Source organism: Gracilinanus agilis, chromosome 3 (genome assembly GCF_016433145.1).
Source record: "Gracilinanus agilis isolate LMUSP501 chromosome 3, AgileGrace, whole genome shotgun sequence".
Lineage (NCBI taxonomy): Eukaryota > Metazoa > Chordata > Mammalia > Didelphimorphia > Didelphidae > Gracilinanus > Gracilinanus agilis.
Genome location: NC_058132.1, coordinates 75,988,361 through 76,004,061, shown reverse-complemented (window position 1 = coordinate 76,004,061; position 15,701 = coordinate 75,988,361). Strand labels below are relative to the sequence as shown.

General features: G+C 47.5%; 1 protein-coding gene across 1 annotated transcript in view; it reads left to right on the top strand.

Annotated features, from left to right (window-relative positions):
• Positions 1 to 2,731: 2,731 nt before the first annotated feature.
• Positions 2,732 to 15,701, top strand: part of KCNQ4 (potassium voltage-gated channel subfamily Q member 4) — a 34,465-nt gene continuing 21,495 nt past the window's right edge. Inside the window, exons 1-7 of the mRNA XM_044668775.1 lie at positions 2,732 to 2,796; positions 10,331 to 10,421; positions 13,287 to 13,413; positions 13,670 to 13,845; positions 14,494 to 14,619; positions 14,828 to 14,938; positions 15,225 to 15,320. Of these exons, the coding sequence (XP_044524710.1) occupies positions 2,732 to 2,796; positions 10,331 to 10,421; positions 13,287 to 13,413; positions 13,670 to 13,845; positions 14,494 to 14,619; positions 14,828 to 14,938; positions 15,225 to 15,320 (792 nt within the window). The remainder of the gene's footprint in view (positions 2,797 to 10,330; positions 10,422 to 13,286; positions 13,414 to 13,669; positions 13,846 to 14,493; positions 14,620 to 14,827; positions 14,939 to 15,224; positions 15,321 to 15,701) is intronic.

Below are 15,701 nucleotides of genomic sequence, written 5' to 3'. Positions count from 1 at the left end.
CCAAGAGGGAGGTGATGAGAACCTGGACCGTGATTGGTGGTCGTGTCAAAGGAGAAGAGGGGAGGAGAAGAGGGGACATATACCAAAGATGCTATGAAAGTAAAATTCAGCAGGACTTGGCAACACTTTAAAAGGAGACAGGAGGAGGGAGAGAATAAGGATGCTGGACTTTGACTAGTGGGCAACAGGGAGCCATGGGAGGTGTCTGAGCAGGGAGTGATATGTGTATGAGAGGAGTTAAGTCTTACAAAGGAGTGAACATCTGAGACAAAATTTGAACTCAGGTCTTCTATCCATTGTAGGATGGGAGGCATAGGTTATCCTAGTCCCTCAGCCTGTTTTCTTTTTCCAGGTCTCCTATGTGAGTTAGACTGCATGATCTTTGAGGTCATGAAATTCTGGGATTCTTTTTTAGATCTCCTCTCCTTGGCCACGCCGTGTCTTAAGGAAGCAGCTGGTAGAGGAGAGAGAAAAGACTTCTGCCACTCTCCTAGGAATGGATGATGCTATCCTGTGGGCACTCTTTCTCAACCTTTGCGCCTAACCCCAGAGCCCCGAGCATATCCAGATGAGGCTGGCCTAGCTTCCCCAGAGGGCCATCCCCTGCTCCTTCCCACACCCCTGACCAGCTGCTGGCCAGCTGCCCAGGCACAGGGACATGGTTACTCCCAGCAACCACCAAAGGCTGTAGGGAGTGAACATCTTCCATGCATGGTGCCCACTGTGGGGTGGCAGGAGGAGTCAGAGGCCAAACTGTCTGAGAATTTGTGGCTGGAAGGAACCTTGGAGACCATTCATTTTATGGATAAGAAATGGAAGCCCAGAGAGGGAGCTAATAACTTGCCTAAATCCAGAGCCAGGGCCAGAATTAGAACCCTTGAACACTGTACTAGAAAATGGAGCATGAGAACTGGAAGAGAGCTTAGACCAGTGCCGAGGCCCTTAAAAATGTAGGCACTTAACCAAGATCAACCGGTCTAGAGTCCTTCTGTGCCTCAATTCTCTCACTATAAAATGAAGATAATTCTCTAGGTACTTTCTTTTTTTTATTATTTTATTTATTTTTTTAAGAGCCCTTACCTTCCGTCTTGGAGTCAATACTGTATATTGGCTCCAAGGCAGAAGAGTGGTAAGGGTAGGCAATGGGGGTCAAGGGACTTGCCCAGGGTCACACAGCTAGGTACTTTCAGTATAGGGGTGTGCTAATAAAATATTTAACAACCAGCTGCGGAACACATTTTTAAATTTAATCTGCATACTTAACATTTTCCCTATTGCTTTCTTAAGTCTAGACAACCCACAAAAAGACAAATCATTTTGTAGCACTTGTTGATCTCCGCGGTGTAAATGCTCACTCACACTGAAAATTTAACAACCGGCTCTCCAAGAAATGAGACTCAAATGAAATAATGGATGTTGAGTGTTTTGTAAACTGCTATATAAAGTGTCCCCAAAGTCTCATCTTGTGCTAGTGTAGTCCCTGATTTTTGCCACATCCTGTCTAACCCAAATTCCAGGTTCCATGCTCCTCCTCCTCACCATCTTTATTCATTTTACAATTCCCATAGAGGCTACTGATTTTTTTCTTTTTTTCTTTTATTGATTAATTCAGAATATTTTCCCATGATTCCATGATTCATGTTCTTTCCCTCCCCTCCTCCCTTCCCACCTCCTATAGCCGACGCACCATTCCACTGGGTTTTACATGTGTCATTGATCCAGACCTGTTTCCATATTATTAATATTTGCACTAGGGTGATCATCTACTCCAGTGGTCCCCAAACTTTTTTGGCCTACCGCCCCCTTTCCAGAAAAAATATTACTTAGCGCCCCCTGGAAATTATGAAACTATTTATTGAACTCAGAATAGAATGTAATACAAAAAAGTGTGGCCATCACCGCCTTCCTGGATCGCTGCAGCACCCACCAGGGGGCGGTAGCGTCCACTTTAGGAATCACTGATTTAGAGTCTACATCCCCAATCATATCCCCATTGACCATGTGGTCAAGCAATTGTTTTTCTTCTGTGTTTCTGCAGAGAGGCTACTGATGGTCATATTCCTGGGATTGTAGATTCACAGGAAGTGGAAGCGTGGGTGAGAGCCATCCCCTTCTTTCAGAAATGAAGAAATTAAAGCCTGATTAGGGGAAGCATCTTGCCCAATTGGGGTCACATAGGCAGAGCCCAGATTTCATCCTAAGCCAGTCCTCTTCTTAGGCTGGTGTTTTACATTAACGTAACCATAGGAATACAGAGCACCTGGGTACATAGGACAACTCGTGGCACAGTGGAGAGAATACCAGGCATGAAGTAAGGAAGACCTGAGTTCAAATCCAGCCTCAGACAAGTCACTAACCTTGTTTGTCTCAGTTTCCTCATCTGTAAAATGAGCTAAAGAAGGGCATGGCGAATCACTCCAGTATCCCAGCCAAGAAAACTCTAAATGATGTTCCTAAGAGGTGGCTATGACTAAAATGACTGAACAACCAGAGCTATAATTAGAAGGACCCTTAAAGGCTGTCTTGTCTAACCTCCTCATTTTACCAGGTGGATGAGGGATTTGCCCAAGCTTACAGGGGCCATTTTGGGGATTTGAACCCAGGTCTTCCAACTACATTGCCCTCTAGAAAAAGAAATGGAATTCCTCCCCTTGTCCCCAGTCCCTCTCTGGGGTGAGGCTGTGGAGGCATCTAGGGGTCTGGAGGAGATTGGAGTTAGGGTTTTGGAAAGATGGGGGGACGTAGGAGATGTGTGGAAATCTATCACCTAGAACTGGAAAGTGATCTGGCAGGAAGGTGAGGGGATGGAGCAAATTCTAGGCTGGGAATCTGAGGGTCAGGCTTCTCCTCTGTGAGTGGAGGGAGGTAGTAGGAAGCACCCTGGGATAAGAGACAAGAGACCTGGGTCTGAGTCTCAGCTCTTCTACTGCTCTTTGCTGTGTGGCCTTTCCCCTCTGTGGAGCCTCAGTTTCCTTCTTTGTTAGATGGGTAACATCAGAAGTCCTTGCCAGCTCTCCGAGTTCCAGTATTTCCAGGAGTGTTTCTGGAGGCAGCTTTGCCTTCAGGATTAGCTGTGTGGACCCTGGGTTGGGGGCGGGGGTCCTTACAGCTCAAAGATCCTATATTCCCTCATGTGCCCAGACTCTTCCCTTCCTGTCCTGGGAGTGAGCTGAGTGGAGCCGCAGGACAGCTGGTTAATTATTGAAGGACCAGCTTAGCTGAGCCGGCTCCTGCTCCTGCTCCAGTTTTCTCTGTGTCAGCACTGGTGAGGGCAGGCTAGGAAGAACCTCTAGGGGGAGGGGGAGGGGGCCCAGACTCATGCATTCATTCATTCATTCATAGCAAGCCTACCTGGAAAATGACTAGGTGACCACCAAGGTCCCTTCCAGACTTGTGGGTGTGGGGGAAAGCAAGACCTGGGCAAAGACCTTGTAGTCATCCCATCTCCCCCTCCTCCAGACTTACTAACTGTGTGACCTTAGGCAACTCACTTCTCACCTGGCCCATTTCCACATAGAAATGTTGGTCGTTATTCTTATTATTTCACCTCTGACATCTGTATGCTAAAGTTGCTTCCAGCTCTGACATTCTAGGCTCCAAGGACCCTCCCAGCTCTGACATTCTCTGTCCTCCAGCTTTGACATATTCTGTATTCTATCTAACGGGCTCTCTCAACTCATGTTCTGTGTTCTAAGATCCCTCCAACTCTGACGTTCTCTGTTGTAAAGTCTCTACAGATTTGATATTTGCTGTTCTAAGGTCTCTTCCAGCTCTGACAGTCTGTGTTCTAAGGTCCCTTCTAGCTCTGATATTCTGTGTTCCAAAGCTCCTTTACCTTTGACATTCTACATTCTAACTAAGGTCCCTCCCAGCTCTCACATTCTGGGTCCTAAGGACCCTCTAGGATTTGGCATATTCTGTGTTCTAACTATGGTCTCTCTCAACTCATGTTCTGTGTTCTAAGGTCCCTCCAATTCTGATGTTCTGTGTTCTTAAGTCCCTACAGACTTGACATTCTCTGTTCTAAGATCTCTCCCAGCTCTGACATTTTTTTGTTCTAAGGACCCTCCTAGCTCTGACATTCTGTGTTCTAAAAACCCTTCAGCTTTGATTTCTTCTGCATTTTAACTAAAGTCTCCCTCAGTTCTGACGTTCTGTGTTCTAAGATCCCTCCTCTGTCATTCTGTGTTCTAAGGTCCCTACAGACTTGATATTTTATATTCTAACTAAGATCCCCCCTTTCAACTGTGACATTCTATATTCTAAGGTCCGTTCTAGCTCTGACATTCTGTGTTCTAAAGCCCCTTTACTTTTGACATTCTATATTTTAAGATCTCTCTGAACTCTGACATTCTCTGTTCTAATGTCCCTCCAAGCCTTGCCATCCTCTGTAGTAAGGTCCCTTTGACTCTGACATTCTGGATTCTGAGACAGATTCCAGTGTGACATAAAGAGAAGCTCCCTAACTTGAGTTATTTCAAAGAGAGATCGGCCACCTCTGTGGGAGTGGGATTTTCCTCCCTTTGGATGCCTATTTTGGGAGATATCATAGAGGGAATTCTAGTTCAGGTGCAGGTGGCCTGAGGGGTAGGGAGTCGGGAATCCCTGTCAGCTCTGAGTTAATGATTCTGTGACACCTTAAGATATGAAACCCATGAATAAGCAAAGTTTTCTGACATCATAGGAGAGATGATCAGGACAGACTTCCTGGAAGAGGTGGTGTTTCAAGTAGGTTTTGAAGGACAAAACTTACTTAGCTGTGGAGTAGGAAAGAACATAAGATATTGGGTGCATTCAGGACACAAAAGACTTTCCCAAAGTAACAGCCCTCTTTGGTGATCTCTTGGGTTAAATTCATCAGTTCACAACACACACTGAGATGTCCTTCTTGGAAATCTTCCTTCCCTCCTAAGGACAGTTAACATAGTATGGTGGACAGAGTACTAGCGACAAATTTAGGAGACTTGGGTTAAAATCCTACCTCTGCCTACCTACCTGTGCCACCTTAGACAAGTTACTTCCATGGGCCTCAGTTTCTTTATCTGAAAAATGGCAGACTTGAATGCCTAGATGCCCCCTGGTGTCCCTTCAACCTCTAGGTCTAAAAGCCTTTGAACCTTAGATTACATTGAAAGCTTATCATCTCTTGGAGGAGAATAGCCATGGGTGTCTCAGAAGGGTGGGATTTGCCCTCAGCCTGCTCCTCTCTATTCAGCAGGCATTTATTAAGCACCTTCTGTGTGCTAGGGCATTGTACTAGAGCTCACTGAGGGCAGGGACTGCCTTTTGCTTTTCTTTGTATCTCCAGTGGTTCACTTAGTCTCTGGGCACATAGTAGGTACCTAATAAATGCCCATTGACTTGACTGTGCTATGCATGGGGTTGTGGGGGGACAAAGTCAGAAAGGAAATGATTCCTGACCTCCAGATGCTTCCATTATACTGAAGAGTTGGGGAGGAGCACATATACACAGATAAATAAATACAAAATATACTTACAGTATTTCTGAGAAGTTGGAGACAACACTAACAACTAGGGGGAGAGAATTGAATGGAAATGCATTAGATGGTAACAATGTACCAGCTCTGGGGCTACAAGCACAAACACAGACGGCCCCTACTTTCTGGGAGCTCACATTCTGAGTAGGGGAGATGACTCATAGAGGAGGCTTCATCTTCATGGCAGATGGAAAGACCAGGTGGTACTGAGGAAAGGCTTTTTATAGGCAGTGAGTGATGTTTGATGTGAGCCGTGAAGGGAGCTGGGAATTCTAAGAGACAGAAGTAAGGAGGAAGAACATTCCAAGGTGTAGAGGACAGAGGAAATGGAATGTCACAGGCAGTGAAAAAACAAGCAAGCCAGTTTAGTTGGAACAAAGAACTACATGAGGGGCATGATGGGAAATCAGTTTAGTAAGCAGCCAGATTGTGAAGGACTTTAAGTGCCAAAGAGGAATTTGTATTTGATCCTAGAGGAAGCAAGAGCTTGGCAGCTTCTTGAGCATAGGAGTGTCATGGTTAGATATGTGCTTTAAATCAAAATTTAAAATTAAATTAAAATTAATTTGGGGGGCAGCTAGTTGACTCAGTGGATGGAAAGCCAGAGCTGGAAGTGGGAGGTCCTAGGTTCAAATCTGGATTCAGAAGTTTCTAGCTGTGTGACCCTGGGCAAGTCACTTAATCTTCATTGCCTTGCCCTTATCTCTCTTCTGCCTTGGAATCAGTACTTAGTATTAATTCTAAGACAAAAAGTAAGAGTTTACAAAATCAATCTGGGAGCTGTGTAAAGGATAACTCAGAGAGGGGAAAGGCTGAATGCTGGGAGTCCTGTTAGGACCTATTGTAATAGTCTAGTTAAGAATCGTGAGGGCCCAATCTAAGTGAGTGCTGTATGAGTGAACAGGAGGAAACAAATGTGAGAGCTGGGGTTTTTAATTTGATTTTTTTTTCATTGAACAAAAATCTATTTTCTCTATCTCCCAACTCTCCCCGCCCCCATTCCCACTGTGTAGAGAAACATCTCATAACAAATACGCATAGTCAAAAAATATTTCTGCATAGGGCAAATCCCCAGATGCCAGCCTCATTCTGCACTTTGAGTCCATCACCTGTGACCTGTCAGGAGAGGGTAACATGCACCATCATTGCTCCTCTGGAATTGTGGGAGGTCATTAAAACATGACACATGGGATCAGCAAGGCTCAGCAATTGACTGGACAGGGAATGATGGAGAGTAGAGAGTTGAGGATGACTCCAAAGTGGTGAACTTAGAGGAGGGGTGCTTCTACCAGGAAGCTGGTGAAGTAAGACTTGAGCTCAGCAAAGCAACTGGGCCATTTGTTTCAAGAATCCATGGGAGAGATAGGGCAGCTAGGTAGCTTAGTGGATTAAGAGCCACGTCTAGACATGGGTGGTCCTGGGTTCAAATTTGATCTCAGACACTTCTTAGCTGTGTGACCCTGGGCAAGTCACTTAACCCCCATTGCCTAGTCCTTACTGTTCTTCTGCCTTGGAACCATTACTCAGCACAGATTCTAAGATGGAAGGTAAGAATTAAAAAAAAAAAAAAAAAGAGGCTGATAGTATAAAGGGATGTAGGTTGTAGGGAATGACCTAATGGATAAGGAGGGGTTAAAGATAAAAGGGGTGGTGGTGGAGACTTCTTTGACACCCTGGGTCTCCTTAGCAACTTTTCCCTGGCAAGGGATCACTTTTGTCCTAGTCCTTTCATTTTTTTGTATTTAGGGACCCTTCAGAAGGGTAATGTTTTGTAGTCTTATTATATATATTCACTAGCATGAGTTGTGACTCCATTTGGGGTTTTATTTTGTGTCTATACAGATTAACAGGGCAGTTAGGTGGCACAGTGGGGAAAGAGTCCAACCTGTGTAGAATGACCTCAGAAAGATCTGAGTTCAGATCCAGCCTCAGACACTTACTAGCTGTGTGACCCTAGGCAAGTCCCTTAACCCTGTTTTTCTCCGTTCCTTACCTATAAAATTAGCTTCAGAAGGAAATGGCAAACCTCTCCAGTATCTTTGCCATGAAACCTCCAAACGGGGTCATAAAAAGTCGGATACAACTGAAATGACTCAACAACAAAAATACAGATAAAATAAAAAATGCTGAAAGAATCCCCCTATTTGATTTTATTAGCCTGTTCCTTCAGAATACAAGTGACCGCACCATCATGTTAAAAAAAAGTAGGGTAGGGTTTCATTCTTTTGTGTCATTGTTATTACTCTTCCATTTGAATGTAAACTCCTTGAGGACTCACTTTGGGATTATTTCCTCCTTGTTCTGAACCATGTCTGGCTCTTGGAAAGCTTTTAATAAATGGTTTTCATTCATTCATTCCCTGGTCTTGAGATTTGAAAGCTTGTTGGTGAGAAAATAAATATTTCATAAGCAAAAAAAGAAAAAGAGAAGGTAAATGATCGAAGGGGACTAAGTTGTAGGATCAGGTTGGCCTTAGCAAGGGGAATGACTGCCTCTTCTGAGACTGAAGGAAAGGAGGAGAGAATGGAGACTAGTTTTTTTCCCCACTTGGCTGTTCAGTTGATGTGTGATCCAAGATCCCCCAATCCTTTCTGGGTTTTGGTTTCCTCCTCTCTAAAATGAAGGGATTGGAGGCAAAATGATAGGAGAGAAAGATTCCAAGCTTGGATATCAAAGGATCTGGGTTCAGATCCCACTTCTTCAAGCTTACTGAACAATTAGACAATTCTTTTAACTTTATCTCCCTGGGCCTCAGTTTTTTCAACTGTAGAATAAGGGGAGTGGATTGTTGGGCTCCTCTCAGCTCTCAATGTATGAATCAGTGATTAAATGTCTCAGAGGTCATTTCTAGTCCCCAAACTATGTAATGTCCTTCTTTCTTTCTGCCATCTTTTTTCCCCCAGCTACAGGAAGAAGGGTCTAGATTGGTCAGGAAGAAGTGAAAGCAGGGAACCCCTGTGCCCAGAGTTAGGGGGCTGGTCATTAAGCCTGGAGCAGTAGAGACGGGGTGCTTGGTTCACTCTGGGATATAGAGTTGGAAGGGACTTTGGAGATGATCTCCTAGCCTAGCCCAATGGTTTCCAACCTTGTGGAGTGGGAAGGCCCCTTTCTAATGTCAGAACAACTTTCTGGAGTCCACACGATAGTAGTGATACCATTAGTATCCATCATTTGAGAAAATACAATGTAAAAAATAAAATTAATGTATAATAATAACTTTAAAATTATTGTGGTTTTGTAGGATTTATTAGTAATCACTAGAAAAGAAAACCACGTGCCATGCTAGCTTAGGCTGTTCAAACAGCCCACTGTTCCATGCCGCCATAGGAAGGAAAGAGAGAGAACTAGCCACGCCAGACCCCTCAGTTTTATCCCCCTGTCTACGTCAGTGCGTAACGACAGGAAGCCAGTGGGCTCATGTAGTTCAAAGAGCCCCAAATTTCCAATAACACATTCCCCCCCACCCCCGAGATCCAAGGAAGACTGGTCTCTCCGATGGATCTTGTAAACATAACCAACTTTTAAATTACAGTAATTTGAGGATAAAAAGAAAAGAGGATAAAACCAATGATCCGATGATTGTTAGGCATCGTATTGACAAAAAGCCAATTAGGAGGTAGTCCCCTTTGGCATAAGAGTGTACATTCAAAACAATACACTCAACCCCCCACAGTTCAATCAACTGCACCCCAAAGTTCATTCTGGATCTTCTCGGTGCAGTGTAGATTTCTGCAGGCATCTTCATGGCACCTTCTCCAAGCAGTTCCCTTTTTGGATTCGGGGAGGTAGCAAATTTCTTAGCCTGAAATTACTCTCAAAAGAATTGAAACTTTGCTTTATAGGATAATAATACATTCCCCCCTGAAGAGATAACAACACAACAATATGACAAGAAAGGATCCCTGTGGTTTTGAAAGGCCCCCCTCAAATGGCCCCCATCTACCTCTTTGGTCTGATTTCATGAAGTCCCCATTCTATGCCTTCCATGCCAGTCAAATAGGCCTGCTCCCTATTCCTTGTGCATGATGCCCCATCTCTTCCCTCAGTGTTGAAAGCTACACTGTCTTCCCTTCTGCCAATTAAAATCAATCCCTGGCATCCTTTGAAAGCACAGCCCAGGAGATCCCTCCTACATAAGGTCTTTTCTCATCTGTTCCTACTACCCCACTTAATAGTACTCCTCTCTCTCTCTTGAAATCACTTCATTTTGTTGTTGTTCAGTCATTTCAGTCTTGTCTACTCCAGTTAACTTTACAGGTGAAAAAACAGAGGCAAATATGGTTAAGTGACTTGTCCAGGGTCCCACAGCTAGTAAATGTCTCTTAGGCTGGATTTGAACTCAGAAAGATGAGTCTTCCTGACTCTGGGTCTGGCACTCTGTCCCCTGCATCAACTAGCCTTATGTATATTTTGTGTTTATTCCTCAGTGTATGTTCTTCTGTCCCCCCACTAGACTGGAAGCTTCTTGAGGGTAGGACCTGTTTCCCTTTTGCCTTGTCTGTATGTAGCCTAGTATAGTGCTGAACACATAAGTGCCTAATAAATGCTGAATTAGAGATAATCAGTGGCAGCGCTGGGACCTGACCCTGGGCTTTCTGTTTCCAGTCTGGCTGTTGGATCTGAGGTTTCTGCATCTTTCATTATCCCTCAGGGGCTCCCCACTGATGACAGGGTCTGGGCTGCCCTCAGCCTTCCATGAACTGCCTCCACTTCCCTAGCCTCATCTGCCACTCTTCCTCTCTCTTCCCAGCCTCTGCTCCACCCCAATTAGTCCTTGAGTGCTCTCTGGCTGCCCAGTGGACTGACCTTGTGCTTTCCTGCTGCCCTTTCAGATTCTTGCTGGTTTTTAGCTGCCTGGTACTGTCGGTGCTGTCCACCATTCAGGAGCACCAGGAGCTTGCCAATGAGTGTCTCCTCATCTTGGTGAGTACTTTGGGATCCTGGGAGCCCAACAGTAAGGGGCAGGACCATGGATCATGGGGATGCCCAGAAGGGAGGACCAGCTGATGGCATTGGCTGGTGGTGGGAGACGGTTCTTTCCCCAGGCACTGGATTCTGTGGAAAATTCCTCCCAACATGGCCACATCTCCAGCCAGGAGTGTGAGTTGTGATAAATGGAGCTGGAGTAGGGTGGCTGACACTGACACTCACTCTCCATGAGCGTGCCAGGTTCTGTGAAGAGGTGCTCTACTCTCTCCTTCCCTGACTTCACGTTGGGACGGGGGAGGCATAGTGTGGTGGCAAGAGCAGAGTCCAGGAGAGTCCATCAGAGCTGGTCTGAATTCAGGCTCCTTGGGTGGGAGATGGTCCCCTTCTTCCCACTCTTATAATTTGAGACTCACGAGTTTTAATCTCAGCTTAACTCCTCTGGATCTACAGTTTATTCATCTGTAAAGCGAGAGAGTTCTAGCTTTTCTTCCTTTGTTTCAGGCTTGTCTGCCTCTTTGTGACCCTGTTTGGGGTTTTCTTGGCAAAAAATATTGGAGTGGTTTGCCATTTCTTTCTCCACTTCATCTGACAGATGAGGAAACTAAGGCAAACAGGATGAAGTGACTTGTCCAGGGTCACACAGCTAGTAAATGTCTGAGGTCAGATTTGAACTCAGAAAGATGAGTCGTCTCTAAGCCAGCCCTCTATTCTGTATCTTCTCCAAAGGGAACTTGACTTGCTCTGATCTGCTGATGATCCCAGGGCCCATTGCAGAGCCTGACTTGTCTCTCCAGGATATAGGAAAGGGGATGTGGTCCTTGGTCCATCATATCCCACTTCCCACAAAATTATACAATTCTCTACAGTGTCCCTGTGCTTAGAGAGAAGCTCTATGTTTATTGGAGGGGGAGCGGGGAGATAGAGGGAGATACCACAGTGTAAAGAAAAACTCAAAGAATTGGAAGTCAGAGGACCTGGGTTCGTATGCTGATATATTAGCTATATGACTTTAGGCAAATCACTTTACCTCTCTGGGCTTCAGTTTCCTCATCTCTAAAACAATAATTATGGCTTAGCATTTATATCTCACTTCACAAATATCTCATTTGGTCCTCACAACCACCATGGGAGATAAATGCTATTATTATCCCCATTTAGTGGTTGTGGAAAGCAAGGCAGAGATTAAGCAATTAGACATGCCCAGGGTCACGCAGCTAGTATCTGGGTTTGTACTTGTACTCAGGTGACCCTTGATGTCCACTGTGTCACTCAGCTGCCCCCTCTAGTTCTTGATTCTACGATCCTCTGGCTCAGCTGGCTCCCTGGGAAACTTGAAATGGAGAACCCTCCTCACTCCTCACACCCTGGGAGGGGACTTGGGACTTGGGGGCCAAAGGAGATTGAGAAGCTTTGTGGGGAGCTCTCTCTGGCAATGCAGGGCTTCTGTCTGAGGACTGGACCCCTGCAGGGTGGGAGCTGTTGGGCAGTAAAAGAAGGGGCCAAATAAGGAAGGAAAGACCAAGAGGTACAGAGAGGGAGAAAAGGGTCCGATGGTGGCAACTAGGTGACAGCTAGGTGGTGCAGCGCCGGGCCTGGAGTCAGGAAATCTAATCATCCTGAGTTCAAATTCGGCCTCAGACACATTCTAGTTGTGTGACCCTGGGCAAGTTACTTCATTTGGTTTACCTCAGTTTCCCCAAACCACTCCAGGATCTTTGCCAAGAAAACTGCAAATGGGGTCACAAAGAATCAGATACAACTGAAATGGCTGAGCAGAATCCAGTAGAGTCCATCAGAGCCAGTCTGAATTCAGTCTCCTTGGGTGGGAGATGGTCCCCTTCTTCCTGCTCTCACAATTTGAGCTTTTCTCAAATTTCTGGATACAGAACACCCAGACTGAGAGAGCTGTAGTTCCATCTCCAGAGACCGCTTCCATACCAGCCCCCTCCAGGCTGGGAAGGCTATGGAGACACAGATAGCATCTCTTTTTATTTTCATTTTCATTTTTAATTTTAATTTTGAATATTTTCCCCTAGTTACATATTTCATGTTCTTTCTCTCTCCCCAAACTCCCCCCAGCCCCCCCCCAGCCAGTGCACCATTCCACTGGGTTTTACATGTATCATTGATCAAGACCTAACTCCATATTATTGATAGTTGGATTAGAGTTATCGTTTAGTGCCTACATCCCCAATAGTATTCCCATCAGCCCATAGCATCTCTTTTTTAAAAAAGCAAACCCTTACCTTCCATCTTAGAATCAATACTTTGTATGGGTTCCAAGGCAGAAGAGCAGTAAGGGCTAGGCAGTGAAGGTTAAGTGACTTGCCCAAGGTCACACAGCTAGGAAGTGTCTGAGGCCACATTTGAACTCAGGACCTCCTATCTCCAGCCCTTGCTCTATCCACTCAGCCACTTAGCTGCCCCTATAGCTAGTATCTTTAGGAAGCCCCTAGTTAGAAGGTAAGACAGCCCTGCCTTCAAGGACCTCCCAGACTATGAGGAATAATGGGGACCCCCCCCCCCCGCCCACAGAGACTACCCCACCCTGGGGAAGTCAGGGAGAGACAAATAGCATCCCACGCTGAAGAGGAAGTGCCTCTGCCGCCTCAGAGAACTCTAGACCGTAGGAAGGATTAGGTGTGAGGCCGGGACGTGGGACCCCTCAGTGTCGGAGGGAGTCCGAGGGCCAGCCTTTAGGTGACGCGGGCCAGGTGGCCGCCCCCCTCTTCAGGACCAAGGGAAGGTCAGCCCCAGCCCCCGAGCACCCGGGCGGCAGAGCTCCGAGCTCAGGGCTGGGCACGAGAAGCATGCTCGGGGCTCCTGTCCCCAGCCAGAGCAAGCCCGTCCCCCCCGCAGGAGTTTGTGATGATCGTGGTGTTCGGCATGGAGTACATCGTTCGGGTCTGGTCGGCCGGCTGCTGCTGCCGCTACAGGGGCTGGCAGGGACGCTTCCGCTTCGCCCGGAAACCATTCTGTGTCATTGGTATGCCCGGCTCCCGTCTCTGCTCCCTGACTCCAGCCTTGACCCTTGAGCCCAACCAGGAGTCTCACCCCTGCCCACGGTGCCTCCAGTTGTGACCCCGACCCTTTCCCTGCCCCTCACCCGTCCAACCCTCGCCAGGTGGATGGGGCCCCCGGGGTGACCCTAAGCCCCTCCCTCCCTGTCCCTGCCAATCTGCGACCCCAGCCATGTGTCCTTGGGGGCCCCCCACATCCTTCCCTTCTTCGCCACGTTCCAGACTTCATCGTGTTCGTGGCCTCCCTGGCCGTCATTGCGGCCGGGACCCAGGGGAACATTTTCGCCACGTCCGCCCTGCGGAGCATGCGCTTCCTCCAGATTCTGCGCATGGTGCGCATGGACCGCCGTGGAGGGACCTGGAAGCTGCTGGGCTCCGTGGTCTATGCGCACAGCAAGGTGCTCGGGGGGCTCCTACCCAGCAGGGCCTTGGGAAGGGTGGTCGCAGTGTGAGCCGAGAAGGGAAAGAGCTCTGGCTGGAAGTGAGGAGCCTGGTGGTCCTGCTCCGGCTCTGACACTCACTTGTTGCCTTAAAGCTAATTCCCTTTCTTTCCATATTCCATTCCCATCCCTTCCCCCAGATTTGAGGAGTGTAGCCAGGATTTGAACCTGTGTCCTCTGAGACCATACCTGAGCCCCTCTCCGCTGTACCTTGCTGCGGGGCTCTGGACAAATTCTCCTCTCTGGGCTTCGGGTTTCCATCTAAGTGATGGCAGTCGGACTAGTGGATCCCTGAGATTCCTTCCGATCCTATGAATCTAAACCCCATCCCGGAGTCATTGAGCCCGGCTTTGAGGAGTTGAGGTTTCCTTCTCTCCAGTGGGGAAGGTGAACCTCGGCCCTCCCTGGCAGTGCCAAGCCGAGAGCCAAAGGAGGCGTCCTTGGAGCTCTTTGAAGTGGAAGCGGAGTGTCTGCATCCTCCTGCGGACCCCAGAGGGGCTACGCTGCTGGCAGTGGAGGAAAGGGAGGAGGACCTCCCTCTGCAGGTCCCCATGCCCTCTCGCTGCCTGCTGGAGCTCCCCCATCCTGACCCCTCTTTCTACCCAGGAGCTGATCACCGCCTGGTATATCGGTTTCTTGGTCCTCATCTTTGCCTCCTTCCTTGTCTATCTGGCTGAGAAGGATGCCAACTCCGACTTCTCCTCCTATGCAGATTCACTATGGTGGGGCACGGTATGTCATATTCCCACCCCTGCCCTGGCCCTTCCTCATTCCTGCCCCACAAAGGCCTCCACAACTACCCCCTGAGCAAAGATCCTCCATGTGACCATTTCCCCGAGTGACCAGACTCCTCCCGGCCACTGAACCCCTGAGAAACTCGATGCCCAACCTGACCCCAAGTGACCCACACCTCTGAGCCCTCTGGCCTCTCTCCCCACAGATCACACTGACCACCATCGGCTATGGGGACAAGACCCCCCATACGTGGTTGGGTCGGGTCCTAGCAGCCGGCTTTGCCTTATTGGGCGTCTCTTTCTTCGCCTTGCCTGCTGTAAGTGTCCCTGAGCATCACCAGTTCTGAGGAGGGGGGGGAAGGAAGAGGGCATCCTGGGGTACCTCCATCAGGAGGACAGATCTAACCGCAAAACATCCTGTCCTGGGGATGGTGCTGGGGCGGGGGGCACTCTTGCATGGAGACTAGCCACAAATGTTCTCCCTCCGATTCCTGGGACAGTCTAAGAGAAGTCCCTTCTCTGGGATGAAAAGAGTCGAAGGAACACCCTAGTGTGCTCTAGCCTGGTCCACCCTGACCCTCACATGGTGCCCTCCCTCCTCAGGGCATCCTGGGCTCTGGCTTTGCTCTAAAGGTTCAGGAACAGCATCGTCAGAAGCACTTTGAGAAGCGCAGGATGCCAGCAGCCAACCTCATCCAGGTAAATCTGTTCAGTTCAAATCAACTAACGTCGATTAAACCCTTGGCATGTAGCAGACATGTTAGGAATTGGAGATATAGAGGAAGAAAAGAATAAATGAAAGAGAGAGAGAAGAAAAGGAAGGAAGAGGGGCAGCTAGGGGGCACAGTGGATAGAATGCCAAGCCTGGAGCTGAGAGGACCCAGTTCAAATCTGGCCTCATTTCCTAGCTGTATGACCTTGGGCAAGTCACTTAACCCCAACTGCCTAGCTCTTCTGTCTTAGAATTGATACTAAGATGGAAGGTAAAGGTTAAAAAAAAAAGAAAAGGAAGGAAGGAAAAAGAAAAGGAAAAGAAAGGAAAGAGATTAAAAGGAGAAAGAAAGAAAGAAAGAAAGAAAG